General features: G+C 40.4%; 2 protein-coding genes across 3 annotated transcripts in view; one reads left to right on the top strand and one right to left on the bottom strand.

Annotated features, from left to right (window-relative positions):
* Nucleotides 1-12,178: 12,178 nt before the first annotated feature.
* LOC108681268 (chromatin modification-related protein eaf-1-like) lies at nucleotides 12,179-15,005 on the top strand. Of its 2 annotated transcripts, XM_018170286.1 has the most exons (2): nucleotides 12,179-12,602; nucleotides 12,750-15,005. In XM_018170286.1, the coding sequence occupies exons 1-2, from the start codon at nucleotides 12,304-12,306 to the stop codon at nucleotides 13,948-13,950; spliced, it is 1,500 nt and encodes a 499-aa protein (XP_018025775.1). In that variant the 5' UTR covers nucleotides 12,179-12,303; the 3' UTR covers nucleotides 13,951-15,005. The 2 variants fall into 2 exon arrangements, with proteins under 2 accessions (XP_018025775.1, XP_018025774.1); XM_018170285.1 differs by having other exon boundaries at nucleotides 12,179-15,005.
* Nucleotides 15,006-16,277: 1,272 nt separating this feature from the next.
* LOC108681264 (cytoplasmic dynein 2 heavy chain 1) overlaps nucleotides 16,278-25,339 on the bottom strand; it is a gene marked incomplete at its 5' end in the record, with an annotated part of 30,294 nt that continues 21,232 nt past the window's right edge. The window contains 16 exons of the mRNA XM_018170282.2: nucleotides 16,278-16,628; nucleotides 16,967-17,168; nucleotides 17,329-17,528; nucleotides 17,956-18,066; nucleotides 18,379-18,477; nucleotides 18,796-18,893; nucleotides 19,332-19,455; nucleotides 19,918-20,120; nucleotides 21,256-21,493; nucleotides 21,830-21,905; nucleotides 22,168-22,328; nucleotides 22,859-23,019; nucleotides 23,591-23,693; nucleotides 23,966-24,067; nucleotides 24,486-24,605; nucleotides 24,940-25,176. Coding sequence (XP_018025771.1) covers nucleotides 16,473-16,628; nucleotides 16,967-17,168; nucleotides 17,329-17,528; nucleotides 17,956-18,066; nucleotides 18,379-18,477; nucleotides 18,796-18,893; nucleotides 19,332-19,455; nucleotides 19,918-20,120; nucleotides 21,256-21,493; nucleotides 21,830-21,905; nucleotides 22,168-22,328; nucleotides 22,859-23,019; nucleotides 23,591-23,693; nucleotides 23,966-24,067; nucleotides 24,486-24,605; nucleotides 24,940-25,176 — 2,391 coding nt within the window. The remainder of the gene's footprint in view (nucleotides 16,629-16,966; nucleotides 17,169-17,328; nucleotides 17,529-17,955; nucleotides 18,067-18,378; nucleotides 18,478-18,795; nucleotides 18,894-19,331; nucleotides 19,456-19,917; nucleotides 20,121-21,255; nucleotides 21,494-21,829; nucleotides 21,906-22,167; nucleotides 22,329-22,858; nucleotides 23,020-23,590; nucleotides 23,694-23,965; nucleotides 24,068-24,485; nucleotides 24,606-24,939; nucleotides 25,177-25,339) is intronic.

Here is a 25,339-nt window from a genome sequence, read left to right as displayed (position 1 = left end):
ACATGCCATTGTGCATTGAGAATGACCTTGTCCACTGCAAGCTTCATATCAGCAACCGTATAGCATTTCTTCTGTATTTGTAAGCTTCCAGGATGGCTTGTAATTTTGCACCAATTTAATTGGGTCAAGTGAATAGACCAATTAATAGATTAATTGGGTCAAGTGAATTCACTATAATAAAAAAAATTGTATAAACATGTGAAACAGAAAGGAATATTTTAATGACAACCATCATATTTTTTGGAGATATAAATCATAGTGTAGGTTAATTACTTTTCATCCTATGTTGCCTGGTGCACAATTCTATCTATGACATTCCATGCACAATTTTGTGACGACGCCTTAATTTTTTGTTAGTGAATTTTTTTTTTTTGCTGAGGGAGGTAAATGTAATAAAAATTCGTTGTTGTTATTTGATTATATTTTTTTTAACTGGAGCTTTTGCTGACCAAGGTTCTACTGTAACAGCATTTCTAGGGGTGTCCCTTATTGCCCCAGAAGGGGTCCCTTATTACTTCCAGAAGGGGCAATTTCTTGCAGAAATGGCCCTCTTGCAGAAATAGCCACCATTTTTTTTGAGTGAGCTACACAAATTCCATTAATCACATTTTCAAGCCAACACCTGTGTGCAACTTTTATGTGCATACAATTTTTTTTATATGGCGCATATTTTTTTTTTGCTACAGATGTTAGGATTGGAATTTTCCAACTTGTTTCTGAATCTTGCAGCTCCAACATGACAAATTTTTAATACAATTGGAATCTTGCGGCCCAATCGTGCACTTCTGTAAACAATTAGATAGGAGGTAATTCATCTGGCGGAAATCTCGCAATTTCGGAAATGGCAGGAAAGCTCTAGTCATGGCCCTAAAGGTATATAAATGGTTTTCACGCTTACAGTAGCAGAGGTATATACTCTTCCAAAATCTCACTTTTCACACCTTTTTTCAGGGATTTTTTAGAGGTAGTAAATATATGATTTCTTAACTTGCTTCATGCTACATAGGTAGACAAAATGTTAAACTTTATGCCACTATTTTTAGTTTTGCAATATTCCAATTAGTTTATTGGCTAAAACGTTTCTATAAAATGTAGGAGGACTATCCCGATTTAACTGATTTGGAGGAATATTTAACGTCCCTTATTGCATTTGAAAATATATAAAGAAAGTTTTCTGAGAAAAATAGCTTTGAACAGTTAACAGAGCAAGCAATTGCAGTAAATATCAGCTAAGCTTAAAAATGTTTCAAACATAAGTTTAAAATAATATGTGTTTAAAAATTACTTTAAAAAGACAACACTTCTAAAGAATCAAGTGTCTATGATGTTACACATGTTGACATTTACAATGAATTTCTAATTTTATTTTCAAGTTTCAACTATTACAAAAATTAATTTTTAAATTTGGTTTTTAAAATAAAAAAAATTGATTTTTCAAGATTATTTATTCTGTCAATGATTTTTCAAGATTATTTATTCTGTCAATTGATTCATGCATTGCCTCCAACTTTAGACAAGTGTGGAAAATTTCACATTGATTGGACTGGTAGAAGTGTGTTGAATATATATTGATTATAAGATTTGTGGAAGACAAAATTATTTATTCAATATTTTTTAGATTAAAAAATATGCGTTTAAAAATTACTTTTTAAAGACAACACTTCTGAACCATCTAGTGTCTTGGATGTTACACATGTACAATGAATTTCTAATTTTATTTTCAAATATTGAAAAAAAATATTTTTCAAACTTTTTTTAAGATATAAAAATTTTGTAAATTTTCAAAATTATTTATTCTGTCAATTGGTTCATGCATCGTCTCTGACTTTCTGCAATTGAGCAAAATTTTAGATCAATTGAACAGGTCAAATTGTGTTATACATGGATTATAAGATTTGTAGCAGACAAAATTATTTGTTACTTTTTTTAATGATGAGAAAAAATTTAATTTATAAAAGTATTTGTTCTGTCAATTGATTCATGCATTTTCTTCAACTTTACACAAGAGTGCCAAATTTCAGATCGATTGGACAGGTAGAAGTGTGTTAAATATTGATTATAAGATTTGTAGCAGACAGACAGACAGACAAACAAACAAGAAGTGAAGTTAAAGAGAAGTGTTGTAAAAAGTTTCAATTTTTTTAGATTAAAAAAGTTTTTAATTTTCAAAATTATGGTATTCTGTCAATTGATTCATGCATTGTCTTCAACTTTATGTAAGTGTGCAAAATTTCAGATCTATTTCACAGGTAGAAGTGCATTAAATATTGATTACAAGATTTGTAGCAGACAAACAAACAAATAAGAAGTGAAGTTAAAGAGAAGTGTTGTATTAATTATCAGATTTTGGAGTAACAGACTAGGCTAACTGTACAAGGGTGGAAAACATCTAGGGTAAACGTGGTATATTCCGACATCGTGGGTAATTCCAACACTTCTCAACTTTTTTCCTTTATATTAAGCTTTGTCTTAGTTCCACACATTCCTTGATGGTTGAAATGGTGACGTCATACAGACTGTCATACTATTGCGCGCCATACTATTGCCAAAACACTAGGTCTGGGCTGTCTGGTGGGAAAATGTTAAGATCAAAAGAGAGACAGTGCACGTCACCCAGTGAGAACATCGAAAAACGTGTCAAAGTTGATAGTTGACCTTGCTCTACCAAATAGTGATACACTGTTTGTGTAGAAAGAATATTATGGTTTGAGACTTTTGAACGAGTCTGTGAATATATTAGGAATCCTTTAAGTATACAGTATACTTGTATTTGCTGATTTCAAGTGGTAAATAAATTAATAGATGATTAAGTTAAGCCATGGTTTTAGACACATAAAAACTAATTCTAAATGTAATCAATATTCTTTGTTTTTAATCCATTTTTTTCTCAACTGGAGCCTTTGCTTACTGAGATTCTACTGTAAATGCGTTTTTGGGGGTATCCCGAATAGCCCCAGGGGGATGTCCCAAGTAGCCCCGCCGTGCGGAAATGGCCACTATTTTTTTTAATGAGATAAGACAATTCCATCAATTACGTTTTCAAGCCAACACCTGGGTGCATCTTTTATGTAAGTAAAATTTTTTAATACGGCGAATATTTTTTTGGCTACAGACCTTAGCAGAAGTAACTTTTCAAAATAGCGTTTTTCATCATTTTTTTCAGGAATTTTTCAAAGCTAGTAAATGTAGTATTTTCGAATTCCTTTATACTACATAGATAGGAAAAACGTTGACATTTACGCCACTATATTTAGTTTTGCAATATTCCAATTAGTTTTGCTACTATAACAGTTTTACGCCGTGTCGGAGGACTGTCCCGAGTAGCCCCGCCCGTCACGAGTAGCACCGGTTGACAATAAGCTTGTTCTGAGCTGTGTCGATACAGCTCACACAGGGCATTGGAATTCCAACACAGGGCGCCGGAATTACAAATTAATAGTTTGAAGCACTGCCGGAATTAGTTTCACAATGTGCCAAATTTAGTCACACACAGCATCGGAATTCAGGGATTTTGTTGGTTTGAATTCTAAAGGCTTTTAAATAAATATTACAACAGTTTGTGACGTTTCATTGTTGGCGGCGCGTAGTGTGGTGTTTTGAGAGTGAAGTATAGCAATGAGAACTTGAGTTGCGCATATGGTGATATTTTTATAGTCATTCATTTCTTGCTATGTCCTTAATGTGTCAGAATATAACACGTTTTACCCTACCTTTAGGGCCGCAACTAGAGGTTTCCTGCCATTCCCGGAACCGCGAGATTTCCGCCAGATTCCAATTGTATTAAAAAGTCACATTGGAGCCGCGAAATTTAAGAAATAAGTAGGAAAATTCTAATTTTGGGCTAACAGTTGAGTAAACATGAAATATTATATTTAAAAGCCAAATCTTAGTCTTTAATAAATCATAGTGGCAAACCAGGGATTTTTTAGATTTAGTTCATTTTCAATTTCCTCATCTACACGTGATTTCAAATAATTTCATATGTATGATAATGCTGGTATCCAAGATACCTGGCAGCTGGTCTACTTTTAAGATTTTGTCCCTAAGAAAATGTTGTCCTTATTCCTTCGCCACTATGAATTTCTGCTATATCTTAGAGGCCTAGCCCAGCTCCAGCAATGTCATTTGCAGTAAATTTCAGCCACAGCCAAAATGTTGCAAATAAAATACTAAAAACTTAGCAGATTTTGGAGTATTAGAAAAATGGTATTACTTTAGATTAAGTGAATAAAAAAAAGGGTGTTTTTTTAATTATATGTTTTTTGGGGTGTAGATTAAGAATCTGAAATCCGTTTTTGGCGGTTGGCATCGGAAATTTTTAATTGAACCTGTTCCTAACTGGACCTAACCTGCAAGGTTTTCGTTGATTGGCTAGGTTTTTTCTACGTTTGGAGTCCGTGCGGCAGCTGGAAAAACCTAGCCAATAGGATTTTTCTATGTTTGGAGTCCGTCCAGCGGCCGGAAATACCTAGCCAATCAACGAAAACCTCGCAGGTTAGGTCCAGTTAGGAACAGGTTCCATTAAAAATTTCCGATGCCGGCCGCCAAAAACGGAATTCAGATTCGTAATCTACACCCCAAAAAATATATAATTAAAAAAACACCCTTTTTTGGATGCACTTATTCCAGAGTATTACCAGAAAAACTCAGACAAATCTTTGGCTGAAATCCTTTGAATTGTCTGAAGTCTGAACAGACTGAGCTGCTGTTACTAGGTACTTACTAGTTAGTACTAGCTGCTAGGTACCATAAAATGGGGTAACTTAGACCACTTTCCATTTTTTTAACAAAAAACCCCTAAAACTCAAAAACTATTTGACATAGAAAAATTTTGTCAATGGCATTAAAGGCCTAATACTAAGGCTACATAACACAATATAAAGATTCAATCATTTTTTTTATTTTTTTGGTAAAATAACTCCAGGTTTTGATGCATTGTAGTAGAACTCTTCTACTTACATATGCAAATGACAAATTTTAGGAAAGTGACATAGTTTGCAAATGGGGGCACCACCCCCCAATGGGGGGAACTTAGACCACCTAATGTCAGCCCTGATGCACATAGTGGCCATAGTGGCAAAGCAGAAAGTTTTTTAGACTCTTCCTCAAGTTCATTTTTGAGTGCTATAAGTAGACCAGTAGGTAATTATCTTGGATACCAGAATTATCATACATAAGAAATCTGTTTGGGTAAATGCGGTATATTCCGACACATTAAGGATGCATCGAGAAATGAAAAACTATAAAAAAATAACTGTATGCATTACTCGAGTTCTGTTTGCTTTACTTGACTCTCAAAACACTGCACTACGCGCGAGCAACAATGACACATCACAAAGTGTTGCCATATTTATTTAAAAGCCTTCAGAATGCAAACCTACCAAATCCCTATATTCTGACGCTGTGTGTGACTAAATTTGGCACGTTGTGCGACGAATTCCAGCCGCGCTTCAGATTCTACTAGTACGTAATTCCGACATCCTTGTGTTCGAATTCCGATCGCTGTGTGAGCTGTATTGGAATACGACACAGCTTTGAATTAGAACACTATTGAATATTGAACACTATTTATTACTTAATTAGGCTTTTAATTAACAGCTATAAAGCTTTTAATTAAGAAAATTTTAATTTTTGCACACAGCTTGGAACGAGCTGTGTGTGCCCAATTCAAGTTGTGTCGGAATTATTTTTTATGTGTCTAAATCCGTTTCTTAACTTAATCATCTATTAATTTATTTACCACTTGAAATCAGCAAATACAAGTATACTTAAAGGATTCCTAATATATTCACAAATGTATTTAAAAGTCTCAAACCATAATATTCTTTCTACACAAACAGTTTATCAATATTTGGTAGAGCAAGGTCAACTATCAACTTTGACAAATTTTTTGATGATCTCACTCGGTGGCATGCACCGTCTCTCTTTTGATCTCAACATTTTCCTGCCAGATGACCCAAACCTAGTGTTTTGGCAATAGTTTGGTGCGCAAAGAGATGACATCACTATTTCAACCATCAACAAATGTGTGGAACTAAGACAAAGCTTAACATAAAGGAAAAACTAGAGAGGTGTCAGAATTACCCACGATGTCGGAATATACCGCGTTTACCCTAAAATCTTGAGTAAATGAGGAAATTAAAAATGAACTGATTCTAAAAAATCACTGGTTTGCCACTATGCAGGCTGACAGTGACGGGGTAGGGTAAACGCGGTATATTCCGACATCGTAGGTAATTCCGTCACCTCTCCAGCTTTTCCTTTATATTAAGCTTTGTTTTAGTTCCATGCGTTCATTGATGGTTGAAATGGTGACGTCATACATTTGCGTTGCCGTAGGTCTTTAAATCTTCGTTCACTCTCTGCACAGTGGCGTTTACCCTATGACACTTTTCTCAAATGCAAATACGTCATTTGCATATGTACGGTAAGTAATGTACCTAAGTAGAAGAGTTCTACTACATAACTACAATGCACAAAAACCTGAAGTTAGCTATTTTACCAAAAAATATAATTGATTTTACCACCCAGTCTAAGATATCCCAAGAGCTGGGGTAACAAGGACCATCACTTTTTTTGAAATTACCTAGGTACATCAAAACTACAAAAGGCAGGAGGCCAGGAGCCAGCCAGCAATTTATGCCTAGCATGATTTATCATTTTACGGTGAGTGAACCTTGACTCCTAGAGTATAGACCTGTATTTTGTCTATTTCAATTTAAGTTTGATTTAGCTAGTAAAAAATGTCATCATTAAAAAAAATAGTCTAAGTTACCCCATTTTACAGTACTGTTCAATAGTGTTCATTAAATTTTGCAATTAATGCCCCAAACATCGCCACAACCCTTTTGCAGCCAGCCTTCAATAGAAACGATCTACCTATTTAGTAAACAAAACTGTGGTACTGTGCCACAACTTTCTAGAACATTCGAAAGAGCTATTTAGTTATTATGTTGTGATCGAACCATGGAAATTTTAATTCTGATTTCTGACCAGTTTAGTAGTAGGTTATTAGTTATTACTTTTATAGACGAACGGCGGCCGGCGAGTCAAGTGCAGACTGTTCGGTGTTGCTGAGTGGCGACTTTGACAGTTGCAATACAGCATTGCCACACATTGCGGCTTGCTCTCACATGTTTTCACGGTCATCTCTGCAGACTGCAGCAGCTGCTATTTGCACGTGCCACGTAGCCTCGTAGGTAGCTTCTCTCTAAGTCTAACCTACTTCACGTTCTACTCCACAGTCTCCACTCCAATCCACACTCCTGGTGTCACTCCACAGTGTACTAAGTCTGAAAGTCTCGGACAAATCTGAACGTCTCCCTGGGCCTGTTGCAGACTTGCAGTGTATACATACCTACTATGTACTGTATACCTTTCTAAAGTAAAGGTGTAGTGCGCACTGCGCAAGCGCGTGATGTAGGCAGGAGTGAGGAAGGAATTACGACACGAAGTAGTGTCATGAACGGATGACGGATCCCATCAGTGAAGATCGATGGTCCGTCTGTTGCTTGTGGTCTTTATGTTCCATCTGTGAGGCAAGCAGTTGCATGGCGGTTGAATCCACATCACATGATCACAGTGTCTTGTCTGCTGAACTAATTGCAATTTTGCAGGCCTTGCGACTTATTGAAGCGGATTCCTTCCTCCAATGGGTAATATGTTCCGACTCTCTTGTAGCTTTGCAACTTTTGCTATCTCCCACCAATACTTGCTCTGATCTGGTCTATGGTATACGTGAACTACTCATACGGCTAAATGACTCAAAGATTGTGCATCTACAGTGGGTCAAGGCTCACATTGGCATTATTGGTAATGAGCGTGCTGATCTTGCTGGTCTTCGGTCACACTTTCTTCGTTTTTGGGAATTGGATTGGGTTACTACAGTAGCTACTGATGGGAGGGGTCATCATCTAGCTTCCATTCGGTCTGGAATGTCTCCTGTCCCATGGGTTGCTTGCCGTTCTCGTCGTGCCACAGTGGTTTTAACCCGTTTTCGTCTTGGCCATGTTGGGGTTCGTTCTTATCTTCATCAATTTGGCATGGCTGACACTCCCATCCCCATGTGCCTGCACTGTGGCCTGTGGGGTTGAAGAGTCAATTGAACACTTCCTCCTTTCATGTACACTATACAATCATGAGAGACAGGTGATGATATCAAATATCCGTGCCCTGGGAGTCCCTCTCATATCTGTGCGTATAGTGGCAAACCAGAGCTTTTTTAGAATCAGTTCATTTTTAATTTCCTCATTTACTCAAGATTTAAACCAATTTCTTAAGTATGATAATGCTGGTATCCAGGATACTTTACTGGTCTACTTATAGGACTCAGAAATGAACTTGAGGGAGAGTCTAAAAAACTCTCTGCTTTGCCACTATGTTAAGACTGTGCGTGTGCTCCTTGGTGGAGGAAATTATCCCAGAAGAGTTCAACACCACATAGTGAGAGCAACCACCACATATCTCCTGCAAACTGGTCGATTATCTACCATGTAGCTGGTGAAATGCACTGGATTAAACTGTGATTTGCCCTAAACAAGAGAATTGTTGATAACAAAGAGAGCTCATGCCAGCAAAGAAGGAAATGAAATTGAGAGAAACATGATGAAGACTTCAACTAAATAACTATTGCTGAGGCCAGGTGTTACAAGCGGTCAACGTGCGACTTCTTCTTCACCTACAACCCGCAACCACCACCACCACCATCAGTGAAAAAACTATTTTATAAAGCTCTCAATTTTTTATATTTCAATGATTATATCAGAGTGTTTTTGCCTCATTAGCATCTACTAATTCTACTTTACTCTGAAATGGTGTATGGCTTATCCTGCAGGCTACACCTTTGGCTTTGGGCTTTGATTATTTATATTTATATAGGCAATAGCTAGGATGAATTAGGTAGCCTACCTAATACAGGTACGGTACCTATGCCAGTGCGCCACTGCGCCATAACATAGTGATGTCGGCGCTAAGGAGTAGGCCTGATGTGGCATGTCGCCGAATCTTGAACTTTTCGTGACTTGTTCATAGAAGATCTAAAATCTTGTCATTTGACCGGATAGGCCTATTTTCAAGACTGATGATAGCCATGCGCAACCTATTTTTGCAAGCATTCAGTAAAGAATAATAGTAATTACTAATTAGGATTTTTCAGGTGTGCGTTTTGTCACAAAATTTTACTCATGTGACGCGAAAAATGATGAAGACCTTAAAAGTTAATAACCGATGCGACTCGTGATAGTCAGCTACACTCCGACTCTGTGTAAGAGGCAAAGAAGCTCGAGAGAGGCAAAGAAGCTCTCGAAGAAGAAGAGAGAGGCAAAGAAGAAGCAAGAAGAGGCAAAGAAGCTCGAAGGACGGAGGACGTTTGTTACGAGGCCGCAAGGCGAGTGGTGAAGAACCAAGTCTTCAGAAAGCGGACAGAAGAAGGACGTTTCTTGCTCTTCCTCTAGTTCATTTTTTAGTATTATTAGTAGTCTAAAATATAGTTGAAAAGTAAGTATCTTGGATACCAGCATTATCTTTCAAAGAAATTGATAAAAATATTAAGTACCTACTACCTAGGTAGATGAGGAAGTTGAAAATTAATTGATTCTTAAAAATTGCTGTTTGTTGTTTGGCCACTATGAATTAAGTGTTGTGGCAGCTGTGCCACAGTACCAGTACGGCAGTACCTTCGGTTATACCGAAGGTACTCCTCAAATCTTGTACTACGGAGCTACTAGAGAACTGATATCTCATAAAAGAGCACAGACTATCTTCCTGTACTAATAAGCTAAAAACTTGACCAGCAACAAGCTCTCATGCAGTCATGCCCAAGTTACACAGCCCAACGGTCATCCATCAGGCAGACCTGTGTCTTTATGTCCCCCACAGTGTGGGGTCACTGCAAAGAAGAAGAATAGCTGGCATTTTAATGTTAGGGTAGTGGTGTTGAAGAGTGTTCTGAACTGTATTGACCTTATCATGTACAATCTTGTGTGCATTACTCAATATTTGTTGTGATTTGAGCATTTGACTCTATTGAATTCGTAATAATAGGCTACCAGTGTCAGCGTGGGCTTGATTTTCAGATATGTGTCATTTTTGTTCATCTGTGTCTGCCTGCTCTAGGCATTTACACATTTGCTATCTATCAACTGTAGGAGATGATAGAATATGCATGGTTAGTCTTTCAGTCCTGCTAAACCTGTCGTATACAAATCTTGGAAAATTATATTGATGGTCATGGAAAAGTCATGGAATTTTTTTCTAAATACCACTATACCAGTACGGCAAGTACGCACCCTGAGCAGAGGCTAGCCGCTAGAGGGTGGGAAAGTTCAGTTACTCATTGTTACTGCATCATCAGCATAAAGTAGCATTTTTAGTCTTTAACCTCCAACATGCACTCCCACATCAATTCCTCTCAGTCTAGCTTTCATCTCATCCATGTACAAGCTGATTTTTAGGAAACTTCTGCATGTTATTCCAAATTGGTGCCCAAGTGTGAAATTAAAATACATTACTTTTTGAGTTACTACTACCATCATTACTAAATATTGCTGATAACATCACATTGTCACCACAGCTTGGCATGGAATATACCTTTTGAGCTGCTAACCTGTGACTGGAGCTTCCCCACCAATTTTGAAACTACAAGATTCTGGCTTGATGAATTGCTTCCTATATAATTGTCAACAAAAGTGCCCAATTGAGTCACAAGATTTCATATATATTGAAAGTTGGTCACTTTAAGGATGTTAGATTGTGATAATAGGAATAAAAAATGTAATCCTGACCAGTGACCACAGCACTTGAGGTTACAGCCTTCAATATGTTTGGAAGGCCTGTTGATTAGAAGTTACCGTATATACTTCTTCTAAGTTGACCTAGGAATAATATATGGGCCAATTTAGCCCTTGATTTGATGTGTTTTTCATGTGCAGTTTTTCTTGGTGTAGCTGAGATTGTTTTAAAACTCATATATGGGCTGGAATAGCAGTAACATTTCAAGTGAAGCTCAAAAATGTTTTCAGGATGTATGGTTGCCCCTTGTAACGTGCCAACAAATTGTAACATTTTGTGGAAGATATTACAGATTAATACAGTAGGTGTCAAAACATCTTTCTCCTTGTTTTGGACCAATACCAAGTTTTGCTGGTATATTCTTTTCATTTCAGTTTTGGGGTAGTCAGTAGTCACTTGCCTCATTGTTTCAAGGATCTTGACTATTTTGTCAAGTTTGACAGCCAGTACTGGAGAATTTGTGCAACTGTAGTGTTTTTTTGCTATGTTATGCATTTTTATCCTCAAACAGCTACATCCTTCTTAATTTAACTGATCTAAGGTGGTTTATCATTCAGAGTACCGGTATATGTAATGTTTGTATTGTCTAATTTAAAGTCCACAGCAGATAAGAGTCAAGTATTTTCCCTGAAATTGTGTTGTTCAGGGTTAATTACAGGAAGGCAAAATTTACTTAGTTACTTATCAATGATTTTGTTGTTAGGATAGTAGTTCAGTCATCTCAGCGAGGGATTATCCATTCTGGTTCTAATATTAATGCCTGGACTTTTGTGGCAGTGTCACAATGAGAAGTGTTCATTCTGTCAATATTAATTTCTTTTTCATATAACAAACCTAGCAACAAAGTCAAGTACAGTCAGACTCTTCTGGAACATAGCTTGTCAGCTCAGACCCACCTCGGTGCTTGCTGTCACAGAAAGATGTGCTTTTAACTGTCTCTGGATGGTCTGCCCTCAGCACTCCATCTGAGATATCACTTGCAAGTTTTGCACCTACCAAACTAATTGAGCTTAAGTGTCTCAAGGCTAAAAATAGCTGTTTGTGACTAAAAAATAGCAAATTGTGTTCCAAGTCCCCATCAAGGGTAGCAACTTTATGAGTGGTTTGTGTGTGTTCATATAAAAGCCATGTATAGTGATGTGGAGTAGTATTTTCACCATCAAAGTTGTTTCTGTACAGATTGGGATAGAAACTAGTAGGAAATTCAATTATACAATGCATCTCTTTTCTTAATTCATTTTGTTTTCTAATAATAGCTTTTGTGGTTTGTTTCAAGTTATGTTTGTTAATTATTTATTCAATAAATGTTGGCAAATGGAACCTTTATTATATTTTATTTATATTCCTATTCATATACTTCATTTTTGATGTATTTTTACATTTCTTGCAGATGCTAAGGTTGCTTTATCTTTAAATATTTGTCTATCATGTCTCTCTCAAAACTTTGATAAGAACTTTACATTCACTATTTGAAGGTGCCTCATTCACTGCTACTCAGAGATAGTAAAATCTGCCATGATGCAGCCAGCCATAACTAATATTGTGTTCAATCCTCAAACTGGTCAGTACCTGTACTACAACCAGAGAACCAGACAATATCTGCCATATCATCCGCCTCAGCTGCCTCAAGTTCAACTTGGGCCAAGACCTCAGCAATTTCCTTATCCTGCTCAGCCATTCTATCCACAACAGAGACCTCAGCAGCTCCCTTATCCAGCCCAACTAAATCAGTCCCAGCAGCCACAACAGAGGCCCCAGCAGCTCCCTTATCCAGCCCAACTAAGCCAGTCCCAGCAGCCACAGCAGCTTCCTTATCCAGCCCAACTAAGCCAGTCCCAGCAGCCACAGCAGCTTCCTTATCCAGCCCAACTAAGCCAGTCCCAGCAGCCACAGCAGCTTCCTTATCCAGCCCAACTAAGCCAGTTTCAGCAGCCACAGCCGAGATCTCAGCAGCTCCCTTGTCCAGCCCAACTAAGCCAGCCACAGCAGCTCCCATATCCAGCCCAACTAAGCCAGTCCCAGCAGCCACAGCCGAGGCCTCAGCAGCACTCCAGTCTACAAGGTGGTAAACTACCGGCAACTTCTGATCAGCAACAGCTGTATCAGAAACAGACTCGGCAGGAAAGTTCACATTCACGATCTCCTAGACAAAGAACTCCAGAAACCAAACCTCAGCACAGTTCCCAGCACAATGTTCAACATGGTCAAGCGGCAGTTTCGAATAAATTTCAGCATGCAAAGCCACACCCGGCAAACATACAATCAAGTACAGACAGTGTGAAGTCTGCCACCCGTGTTGAGGCAAGGGCTCCTCATGGACGTACTAATGACACTCGGAAAGAGTCTAAATCAGCATCGCGAGACTCGAGTCCCAGAGTTGAAAGTGGTCGTCCAAAACAAAAGCAAGCCACACACTCTTCAAAAACTGCCTCACCTCTGCCGTATCCAGTTAACTCAGATCAGGGACCCTCTACTTTCTCTGATTCACTGCTGGATTCATCTAAAAAATCTGATTCTGACAATGCAACTACACGTCAAACCCATACCAGTGAGATTGAAGCTACACGCCGACCGAGTGTCGAACCAACAGTGCCTATTACAGAAGTGCGTGAATCCTCCAGCCCAATGCCACTTGCAACATCGGAGGATGAAACTCTGGGTTTGCATTATGACGAGCCTCCCTCGAGCCTAGCGATGTGTCTAAATTCTCTATGGGTTAGTTCTTTGTGTACACCATCTGGACCAGCAAACTTGAACAAAGGTATCGCTAATCTCAGCAAAGGCTCTTCTTCTTCATCTGTTTTACCACTTGAAGCAAGACGCATTGTTAATGGGCCTCAAAGCTTGAATGCTGGTCCAGCTAAACTTGCCAAAGGGCCTTCAGTGATTACTTCAGGGCCTAATCAACAGCTACAAGGCCCAGCTGGGATTTCTAAAGGTCCTGCTGGCATTTCAAAGGGCAGCAGTCTTGACACTATAGGGCCTTCAAGTAGCGCCATCTCGAGACGCGTTGTCTCTCCCACTGGCCCATCGCACGATACTTTGTTGGGCGCTAGCCTGGCTGTTGGCTCGAGGAACGCAGCTAGAGGACCCAGCTGCTGTGTTCGTGGCTCGATCCGAAACTTCGATAAAATTGCTGAAACTGAAATTGTGGCGGGATGAATATCATTGAATGATGCTAACCACCATGTTATTTCTGCTCATGAGGGTTTTGTTACAGATTATAAATCGTTTACACGTTTATTTAAATTCTAAAGCTTCGACACGGCTGATAAATCAAGATGTCGTTCTATCAGCGAACGGTCTCCATACCCTAATGCATTAGGCGTCGTGATTTACCCCGTTTATCTCAAATAAGTGAAATAACATATATCTGATCATATTGCGGAGTCGTGCATTACAATTTTATTATCCTCTATATTACATTTGTTATGAAGTTAAGACTCGGAAGATTGCGCACGGTTTATTCTTAACAGTTGACCACATAAAACTTGGTGTATCTACGAGTGATTATCGTATTCATGTGTATGAATGGAATTAATCTGTTGAATTTTCAAAGTTCATAACATACATGGTAATCTCATCTCATGGTATTTATGGTTACACTTAGTTTACTATTTAGCAAGTAATTCTGAATTCATCGGAGATTGTTTCTTGTTCATTAGATTAATATTGACGTTAAATCTATTTCTTTGTTTCTTGTTCATTAGATTAATATTGACGTTAAATCTATTTCTTTGTTTCTTGTTCCTTAGATTAATATTGACTTTAAACCTATTTCTTAGTTTCTTGTTCGTTAGATCAATATTGACGTTCAATCGATTTCTTAAATCTTTTAGAAATAAATGTCTGTTCCTCATATATGAAATTGTTGGCTGATATTTACACCGCACTGTCTAGTTTTGTTGCTGACTATGGTCGATATTACTAACCTCTCTGTGAAATAAACTTTCCTTCATGCCTGCCATGTCTCTCATCACCTAGATAATCTTGTTGCAGACTGGCTATACTAACGAATTAGATCTGTAACCCTCATCTTATTCGTACGTATTACATGTACCGCCTTAGCTTGCTGAGCGACGTTTCTGTTGTGCCTTGCTTACCTTCACGTGCGCTAGCTTTGTAGCTTGCGCCATGATTGTGTCCAGTTGGACACTCGATGTTTGCTAGTCCCGTCTGCTAAGAAACTTCTTCTTTAATACACGCTTGACTGTTAATAACTTTCATTTTCCTTTTCTATCATTAGACTTAACAGAAATGCTCATCGGAATCACATTAAACAACTATATATTCCTCGAGTTGTAGTTCGTGGTATTGATACTCGCGCAAAATCTTATTTTATCTAGAAATAAAATCCCCGCCCGAGCTTGAGACATTCATGTCTGCCTCCTTTATTTCAATCTCTACAAGGCTCTGTTCATCGTAGTAATCAGATGGATTCAATTGATGCGACTTGCTCAAGCCAACACTTGCGAAAATCTTAATGCTATACTAGTACTTGCAACGTAGAACTCTGTTACTCGATGGCTTTAAACATTGAATTTAGTGTTCATAATACGACTCCACGAGTGCCAGCAACTATTAACACTGATGGATTTTTACAATTTTTCTACCCCTATGGTTCCCAAACCTTGGTTTGGGTTCAACTAGTTTGCTAGGGCTTCCTTGGTGATACGCTAGCATTTAAAAAAATATTTTTCTTTTGTATTCTTATTTTTACCTCGGACAAATATTTCCGCATAATTCAAAATAATTGAGGGACGACTTTCAGCAGTTATCAAACACTACCTTTATGTCCCAGACGCCCACCACTAAATTCAAACATTGCGATTAATTCGTTAATTTTTACAGTATTAGGTGAAACAAAATTACTCGACTACGGCTAATGCGTGTTGTATTCATTGGTGGTACGCGGAAGGAACCTGGTGAAGCACCTTTACTGTGAAAAGCCTCAAAGTGGTACTCGATTACATCAATTACTCGATTACATTACGTACATGACTCATTTAAATAAAATGAAAGGGTTCATAAAATACCGTTCAAATTCATGCAATTGATAAATATACCAGCTGGTATCGTACTGGTTCGAAGATCAGTTTGTTTCATATGATTTGTTAACCCGAGTAGTTCACGCATTAGTTGGTTCATCCGCCTAAATCCTGGCTATGTAAAGTGCGCTTAATAATGATGAGTTAGTCGGAACGCGATGCCGGCTTGTATCCACTGGCGGCTTGGTTTAGAGCAAGACAGTTAGTTGTAAGTAGGAGCGCGATGCCGACTTGTACGTAGGTAGTATCCACTGATGGCTTGGTTTGGAGCAAGACAGTTAGTTGGTAAGTAGGAGTGCGATGCCGGCTTGTATCCACTGATGGCTTGGTTTGGAGCAAGACAGTTAGTTGGTAAGTCTATAGGAGCGCGATGCCGGCTTGTATCCACTGATCGTAGGTAGTATCCACTGATGGCTTGGTTTGGAGCAAGACAGTTAGTTGGTAAGTAGGAGTGCGATGCCGGCTTGTATCCACTGATGGCTTGGTTTGGAGCAAGACAGTTAGTTGGTAAGTCTATAGGAGCGCGATGCCGGCTTGTATCCACTGATGGCTTGGTTTGGAGCAAGGCAGTTAGTTGGTAAGTAGTGGCGCGATGCCTGCTTGTATCCACTGATGGCTTGGTTTAGAGCAAGGCAGTTAGTTGGTAAGTAGGAGCGCGATGCCGGCTTGTATCCACTGATGGCTTGGTTTGGAGCAAGGCACGTCCAGGCTGCACACGACCGACTCCCGCAAGCTGGACGTGTACACCGGCACCGCCACCAGATCGTCCTGGTACATGTTCGGCTTCTTGTCCTGCAAGCCGCCGAGCACAGCAAAGTTAGTAGAAGCCGTACGATATCACTGTACAGTTTATTTACAAGCCAGCAACACTGACTCTGTCGCTTACTTTTAATTAGCCTCAGAACTGCTGTTATTTTAACGGCACCTGGACATGGAACAAAAGCCATAGACAGGCGAAGTAACAATAATACGAATAAATTAATAAAGATGATGAGATAAAGTTCCAGAAATTTCAAGCCATACAAAGTCAATTAAGAGTCTTTTATATCGTAGTTTATGCGCTATGAAAGCTATGAAGTCATCCACATCATAATGCTGTGTGTGCGACTACCACAGCACCACTCACGCACCTTGGGCACCCACGCGACGGTGCAGGAGGGAGCGGCGGTGATGCTGGCGCTGTCGTGCGTGTTTTGCATGAGGCGCGAGCCGTCGAAGGTGGCACCCTCGAGCTGAAGCCCCACCCACTTGAGCAGCACGCGTGCATCAGGCACCCCACCGCGGGACCAGGAGCTTACCAGCACCAACTCGTCCATCGCCACGCTGTACTCACTGCATCAGCAATGCATCAGTTAAGATATTAGTCATCGGTTCCAAGTAAGAAGAGCATAAGTGTTCAGTACCAGTTGAATCAGCACCAGTTTCCGCATATTCTGGTCATACATCAAGTTCTATTGAGCGAGTAATTAAGATTTTGATTGTATTATATTACCGGGCAGTGTGCTGCCTGAGGGCGTTTAGGAAGGTGCCAGGGTGCAGCGTGTCCCCCAGGTCCAGGGAGTCTCGTAGCAGCGCCCCCGAGTCGTTACGAGCAGCCCACTCGACGGCGCCCTGAGCCCGCCTTACCAGGCTCCTCAGGTACTCAAGTGGGTCGTCCGGACCCTCCCACAGCTCGTGCCATGTCCCTGGCGTCTGAAGAATTAATACGTACATTGAGTATTAGTTTCAGATCAATTTATACGACAGCTTAAAATGCTTTCCATTGATGCCTTCATACTGATACAAATACCTCTGAGTCACTCTGAAGGCCAAGACGAGTTGTCGTATAGTGAAGCGTCTCACCTCCGGCTTCAGGAGGCCATCACCATCTCGCCTTGCACTTCAGTAGGCCGTCACCATATCGCCACTTACTTCAGGAGACATCACCATCTCACGTTATGCTTCAGGAGGCCATCATCGTCTCACCGTCTGCTTCAAGAGGATTTCAACATCTCGCCTCCTAATGCAGGAGGCCGTCGACATATCACCACTTACTTCAGCAGGCCGTCATCATCTCACCTCCTGCTGCAGGAGGACATCACATCTCACGTTATGATTCAGGAGGCCGTCATCATCTCACCTCCTGCTTCAGGAGGCTGTCTGCCAGCTTCTGCACTTCAGAGGTGAGTAGCAAGGTTCCTCTGATGACTTTGGACAGCGCGGCGAGACTCCTGTGAACCGCCTGCACCATCTGCCAGGACATGGAACTGGATTAAAAAATGGCGTTTTGTAGATTTAATTAAAGATATTTAATTTACCACATGAGGATCAGTTATTTCCGGTTAAATCGTGTGCTTATTTATTTGTTTTAATACGAATCCAAAAGTAACTTCAGAATCGTATCTTTTTGCTGAAGATAACCAATGCCTAGCACCTTACTCACATGGTAATGGAGGTTAGATCGTATTTTATGGCGTATTTAAAGCAATAGATCGTATTAAATAACATAATTCTCAACGTGCACAACGTAAAGAGCATAGATCAGCACCGTGGCTAGACTGACCTGCAGGGCTTGGTATTGCTCGAGCTGCACGAAGGCGGTCAAGGGACTCACGTTGCTGCCACTGGGAGGTGCTGCTTCCAACTGCAGGAGCGCACTTCCCTGCAGCATCAATACACAATCAAAACCTCATAAAAACCTATCCTAAAAACCTAAATACTAATGATCCTCAGAAGGCTGGGCTGCAGCTCTGTTTATCTCTTTTGAACCCTGCACTCATCCACTTCACATCAATAAACATGTACAAACGAAACAAGCCAACGCTCAAGATGCAAGAAGCTCGTTCTTCTGCAGATCTGAGATGATGTTCATACGATATATTTTATCTTATATTCACACGAAAATCACGCATCACATCGCACCACACAGCTGGCTGGATTTAGATCGCGGGTGTGTCATCTTCCAGGAACACAAACAAACCTGGTTGAGTTTCTTCCAGAGGTTGAGGACGGGTGAGAGCTGCGCCCTCCACTTCTCTTTGTCGAACTTCCCGACGAGCTCCGCTGACCGCATGAGCACTAAAGAACAAAAGGAAGAATTGTTATAAATCCCGACGCAAGTCAGACATTCCTTCGAGCATCTTGTTTTACTCAGGGTAGAAAATTTAAACTCGCTTCATTTGTCGGAATAATTCCAACGCACGAAATTTCATAATTGTTGTAGTTCAAAATTCATGGTCCAGAAAACAATAAATAAATGGCGGAAAAAATCCTTCGGAACGTCACTATCTAGTAAGAATGTTATAATATTATTATTTTACATTTTTTCTAATTCAGAATTTAGCTCTGTAACTTTCGATGCATCATTCATATGCCGCCCTCTAAAAACGTATGCATGATAATGTGCAGCGCAAGAACAACAAACAACAGAGACAAAGAACATGTTAGACTAACATCCTCCGTCGGAATAATTAAACAGAAGAATTTTCTTTGGAAATTACTTTAAATTTGCTATACCTTTGAGCTGGTGAATGACGCGGCTACTGTTCATGCGCTGCCTCGACCGCTCGATGTTGGCGGGCAGGCCGAAGTGGTCAGGCTCGTCGTCCTCCGGCAGCGCCCCCACCAGACCGTAGTAATCCTACACATGAATGAGGCAGAAGTCCTACACATGAGTAGTAGTCCTATACATGAGGCAGGATGTCATCCGTCAGTGACTGCATAACTTGGATCCGATCTTTCAATTATTTGTCTCTAACATAGATACACCACACACACGGCGTTCAACAAATAATTTGGCAGCAAAATTTTGTTTCTTTACACCGGATGCACTGCGTTATAAATATCTATTTAAAAGATAAAAATATCAATTAGCAATAAAAATTTATTTTTATGTTATGAAAATTATGCCTGAAAAATTGCTACTGTCGCTATTAGACAGCATAAGGAAATGAAATATGCAATATAATTTTCAGTTTTTCTGAACTAAAATGTAATTAATAGTCCTGTTATAGCGAAGCCATGAAAGGAACAAGCAAAAATATTTGGCTATTTAAGACAGGACCAGATTCAGCACTGCAAGAATATTCCTAGATCAGTGGACCTGGTAGTTGACGGTGGTGGGGAGAGCGAGGTTGGGGGCGAGATGTCTAGCAGGGGGCTTCTTGCCCCCTATCACCTCACTCGAGAAGAAGAGAGTTAAGTAGGACTGCAGGACTCTCAGGTCCCACACGTTGTCAACGCGCCCTCCGTATATGGCGTTCTCGAAGAGACCGATCACGAAGTCCCACTTGATCTCAGCCCCATCTGGTGAACATGTGAACTGAGTGAACTCTGATCCCTTGCTCTCGGACATAGTTTATGAGTGACGATCTCATTATCTGTTGCAACACTAACGCATCGTGATAATAACTGGACAAAACTTGTCGGGAATGTGACGAAGTCCCGACGTCGATATAATTTGTATATAGCCGTAAATATCTGTTCATCCTAATTGCCGCAGTTGGTCATTTACTGGAAGGCACCGATACCTCATCTCAATCCAAGTCGCCTTGCTCTTGTATTCTACATGTAACCTGTCTGTGATCTATGAATAAATTCATAACTGTGCTGACTATTAGAACCACGGTTAATGCATTCGTAAATCAATTTATTCTTATCCATCCGCAACAAAACTGAAGAATTGAACAAAGTAAGAAAACTCAGAATGGCACAAACCTCAAAAAAATAATTAATTTCCTTTGGTAATTTTATGAGGCAGGATAAACTTCGGTAACGACAATCGAAGAATTTTGTGGGATGGCATAATTCCATTTCAATTTAAATAATTTACCTTTTCGATTCCTAATTTAATTGATATTCGTTTGATGGAAAATTCGTTTACTACCCGGAGCTTTTCATTAGCAGGGTATGAATTCGACAAATTACCATTTTAAATAAGCTTGGTAAAAAAAGTTGACTTGGGAACATTCGAACAATGATTTGAGCACAGAATCAAGGTAATGTGTAAGTAGAAAATATTGAATCTAAATCTGTTGTGTTGGACTGTTGGTGCACAACATACCAGCGATGATGTAGGTACACAAAATACCAGCGATGGTGTAGGTACACAACATACCAGCGATTGTGTAGGTACACAACATACCAGCGATGATGTAGGTGCACAACATACCAGCGATTGTGTAGGTACACAACATACCAGCGATTGTGTACGTGCACAACATACCAGCGATGGTGTAGGTACACAACATACCAGCGATTGTGTAGGGGCACAACATACCAGCGATGGAGTAGGGGCACAACATACCAGCGATGGAGTAGGGGCACAACATACCAGCGATGGTGTAGGTGCACAACATACCAGCGATGGTGTAGGTGCACAACATACCAGCGATGATGTAGGTGCACAACATACCAGCGATGGTGTAGGTGCACAACATACCAGCGATGGTGTAGAGTCTGTCGATGATGTCAGCACCAGCTTTAAGGTCAGCGTAAGAGAACTCGTAGAACTTGGACCATCCCTGCGGTATGTAGGTGCGCCGCTCCTGCAGCACCGCGTGTGTCCAGGCCAGCACGAAGAGCGCCTGCGCTCTGCTCACCATGTTGCCCTTCGCCAGCACCTCGGGGCTCCACGAGTCCATCGTCCGCTGCAGGTTCTTCTTCAGGCCAGCCGGAGCCTGGCGAGGATTTTGTTTGTAGAAAAACTTTAGAGAAAAGATGCCACTACCGAGCATACCGATAAGTGTTATGATTCTACATCAATAATTACTTACTGTAATATTTTAGATCGTGCTCTAGGAATGGGCAAACGAATTGGATCTTTTCAACTTATCAGTCAACCTATAACACTTGTCCCTGTGATCCTTCGTGGACAACACATGGCAGTTGTTTCTGGAGTTTACATACACATCGTCATAAATATTTAAAAATATGATACCTGTAAAGTTATAATAAGTAAATTAGGCAGTGAGAGAAAATGAACTGGTGCTGTTGCTGGGAATTAAGTTGATCACCTCATACGTGATCTTCAGGCTGGACTGAAGCAATATCGCCGTGAACTTGGGATGAGGCTCGGCAGTCAACCACAACCTGGAAATAAACAAAATAACTCAGGAGTTATTTTGAATATTAGAATGAAAATATCTAACCCGTATGTCAGCCGCGAATAATATACCTATGCAAACAGTTACACTTACCAAGTCTTCCTATACCGGTCACGACATTAAATGTTTCGCTTTTATGAAGTCTCTGCGAGGTGTAATCGTACCTGGAGTCTCAGTGAGATGTAATCGTACCTGAAGTCTCAGTGAGATGTAATTGTACCTGAAGTCTCAGTAAGGTATAGTCGTACCTGAAGTCTTGGTGAGGCTGGAGGGCGTTGAGCTCCTTCTCGAGCACGGGCAGCCAGGCGGTGACGAGGTGCAGGTTCTTGAGGCACAGCCACCGCCCGCTGGCGGCGCTCGACCGCAGCGCCTGCAGCGCCACTTCGCTCTGCCCTTGACCCATCGCCACCTGCCAAGTGTGTCATGCTCTCAGAAAAATAATTGCGTAAAATTATTACTAAATAGTGATACTTTTTTGACCGGCAGCACGAGCAAGGAGCGGCCGTAGTACTCATATACACTTTTGTTGGGTCAAACTGAGTCAAGGTGACCCACACACGGGCTAATAGTTCATCGCGCTTTTGACAAAGTTACACTCGTTTCTCTGAGCGCAGGCAGCACATGCAGCCTGCGCCGTGTGTGCTGGGCGTCATATACACCTCATCACACATCATCAACTCATCACGTCAATCACCCCACCATTTAACGAAATCATCACATCACCATATCACACCACACCCCAAAATCACACCACACCACACCTCATCACCCCCACCACTTGACGACATCATTACACCACATCACCACACCACACACCAGACCTCATCACCCCACCACTTGACGACATCATCACACCACATCACCACACCACACACCAGACCTCATCACCCCACCACTTGACGACATCATCACATCACATCACCACACCACACACCACACCTCATGGTATCGCTCCACGGTGACGGTGGACTTGACGAGCTCGAGCAGTTCCTGCGACGGGTCCGCCCCTGGGGAGATGATGAGCAGCACGGGCTCCGTGGCGCGCGTCTCTGTCACCAGCCGCCGCAGGTTCAGCGCCTCTGGCGAGAGTTCCTTCACGCCTGGGCAGAGCAAGCAGGTAATTTTTAATTTTAAGCCATTTTAAGCTTTTTTTAAGCCAGTTTTTAAGTTTTGCTCAAAGTATCAAGTAGTAAAATACTTAACTATTATTAGCCACGATTTTGAAAAATTAGGTATTTTATACTTAGAATTTAAACCTCAGCTTGGTTTATGCAAATAAATGGTAGCATTAATTCATGCGAAAATATTCGTTATGAATGATTAACAAGAATGTGCAGCAAATACATGTATTATGAGTCGGACACGTTGTGAAAAACCTATGATTTAAAGCGTTGGAGTTTGAAATCTGTTCAATAAAAATACGATCACTGTATTCAAAGGAATTGTTGAATACTTTTCTACGATAAATTTCGGTTTTCTGCTAAAACGAAATGAGTAATCGATAAGATATACTAAAATTCTATATAGTTTAAAAGCATAGTGGTTTTTTATTTTTAGTCCCGCCTACTTTTACACGCCACTTATTGCAATCAATGCTCTTCTGACACAAAAAGAACTCGTTGGCGCAATCGCGGATCTCAAAATTGCACAAAACAATGAGGCTTTCCGTACCGAGCACTTTGGAGGCGAAGTTTATCATGGCGCTCTCGAGGCGGTCAGGGCGGAGCGCCTGCACCACCAGCACTTGCTGGAATTTGCTCGATGTTTGCAACACCTTAGGAACAAAGAAATTATTTCATTCGTATTTAAAATGACCAAAAATTCTGGTAGAAGGAGAATTTTAATGAGAAAATGAGAAGGCGTCGACGTATCTATCTGAGTCAACATGACTCCAGTTTCCAGAAATTCTAGCATAAGAAAGTCTATTTCAGCGCTTCATGCATTTACAAGTCTATAAGTCAAGAACGCGTCGCTTTCTTTAAAAATTTGAGTATCGTCACCAAACCTAAGACAGAAAAATTGAATAAAATATTGATTTGAATAAACCTGGGTAGGTATGTCGGTTTCTGAGTGAGAAGAGCGAGCGAAAGAGGACCACAGCCCAGCGTCGTCCAGCTGCAAGGAGCTGTACAGAGCCGGGAAGCTCTTCTGATGAGATAAACAATTTAAATGTGAAACATGCGAGCTAGAAGAACTGGGAAAATAATCTAGTTTACACTCAACCCAGAATCAACTTGTATTCACAGACATCAACCAGAAGTTAATAACCGAGAAGTAATAAGTTTAAAATGGCATAATATATAAAATATATTTAAAATCTAAAATATAACTTCATATACACAAGCCCATGAACCGACGACCACCAGTTAAAATTTCAACGAAAACAGATTCGAAACGCTTATCGATCAATATTTAAAAACAATAGAATTTACTAGACACAAATATGGCTAAGAATCCAACGAATGATAAGAAGAAATTAGTATTGAACGTTTTCAAAATGAAATCAAACCCAAATGACCAATATAAATTATCTGTCAGTCAGGCACAAGACGAGCAGCATCGCTACCTGCAGCGTGGCGACGGCGAAGGCGCGCTCGTCGTCGATCCACTTGGGGAGCGTCTCCTTGAGCTCAGCGGGAGACCCGCGCACCTCAGACACCATCAGGCCCGTGAACACCTCCCACTCCTGCACCAAGATATCATCACAACAAATATCTTCAACACTAAAATGCTACATGAGTCTAGTAGGCCTTTACTACTTCAGTTCATTAACAGAAATAAACTATTTTTCAAGCAGTCCTATAATGTTTTGCAGTATGTTCTAATTTTAAGCCAATTTTTCAAGGTTCGGACATGAACAAACAAAAAATCATTCATTTCTTGCGTCGTCGAATGTTGATAGCTGATTTCTAAATAACCTAGTAGATTTCCAATTGAAAAACTACTCTTAAACAAACGGCCTATCATATAATAACAATAATATGCAATAATAAATGGCAAAGAGAGGCCGCAGCACTCACGTTCTTCTGGAACATGTTGGGGTGCATGCCATGGACCATGTGCATGGCGAACATGAGACAAAGAGTAGCAGCAACACTCACGTTCTTCTGGAACATGTTGGGGTGCATGCCATGGACCATGTGCATGGCGAACATGAGACGGTCCTCCTTGAAGAGTGACCGCGCCACGTACGCGTACACTGAGTCCACGAGTGCGCGTTGCAGAGCAGCCAGGCGCTTTGCCGTGTCTTGGCCAGTCTGTGTCACACACGCGTTAATAATTAACCTTGATTTATGATTGTTGAATGTTTTTGCATTTGAAACGTAAATATATTAAAATTGCATTTCTGAAACCTGCCTATTTGATCTACTAAACGTCATGCAAAGAATTGCTCGACTCCTTGAAAAAATTAATCAAATG

This window comes from Hyalella azteca, unplaced genomic scaffold (genome assembly GCF_000764305.2).
Source record: "Hyalella azteca isolate HAZT.00-mixed unplaced genomic scaffold, Hazt_2.0.2 contig3849, whole genome shotgun sequence".
Taxonomy (NCBI): domain Eukaryota; kingdom Metazoa; phylum Arthropoda; class Malacostraca; order Amphipoda; family Hyalellidae; genus Hyalella; species Hyalella azteca.
Note: the sequence above shows the minus strand (reverse complement) of the source record. Positions and strands in the feature narration are given on the sequence as shown.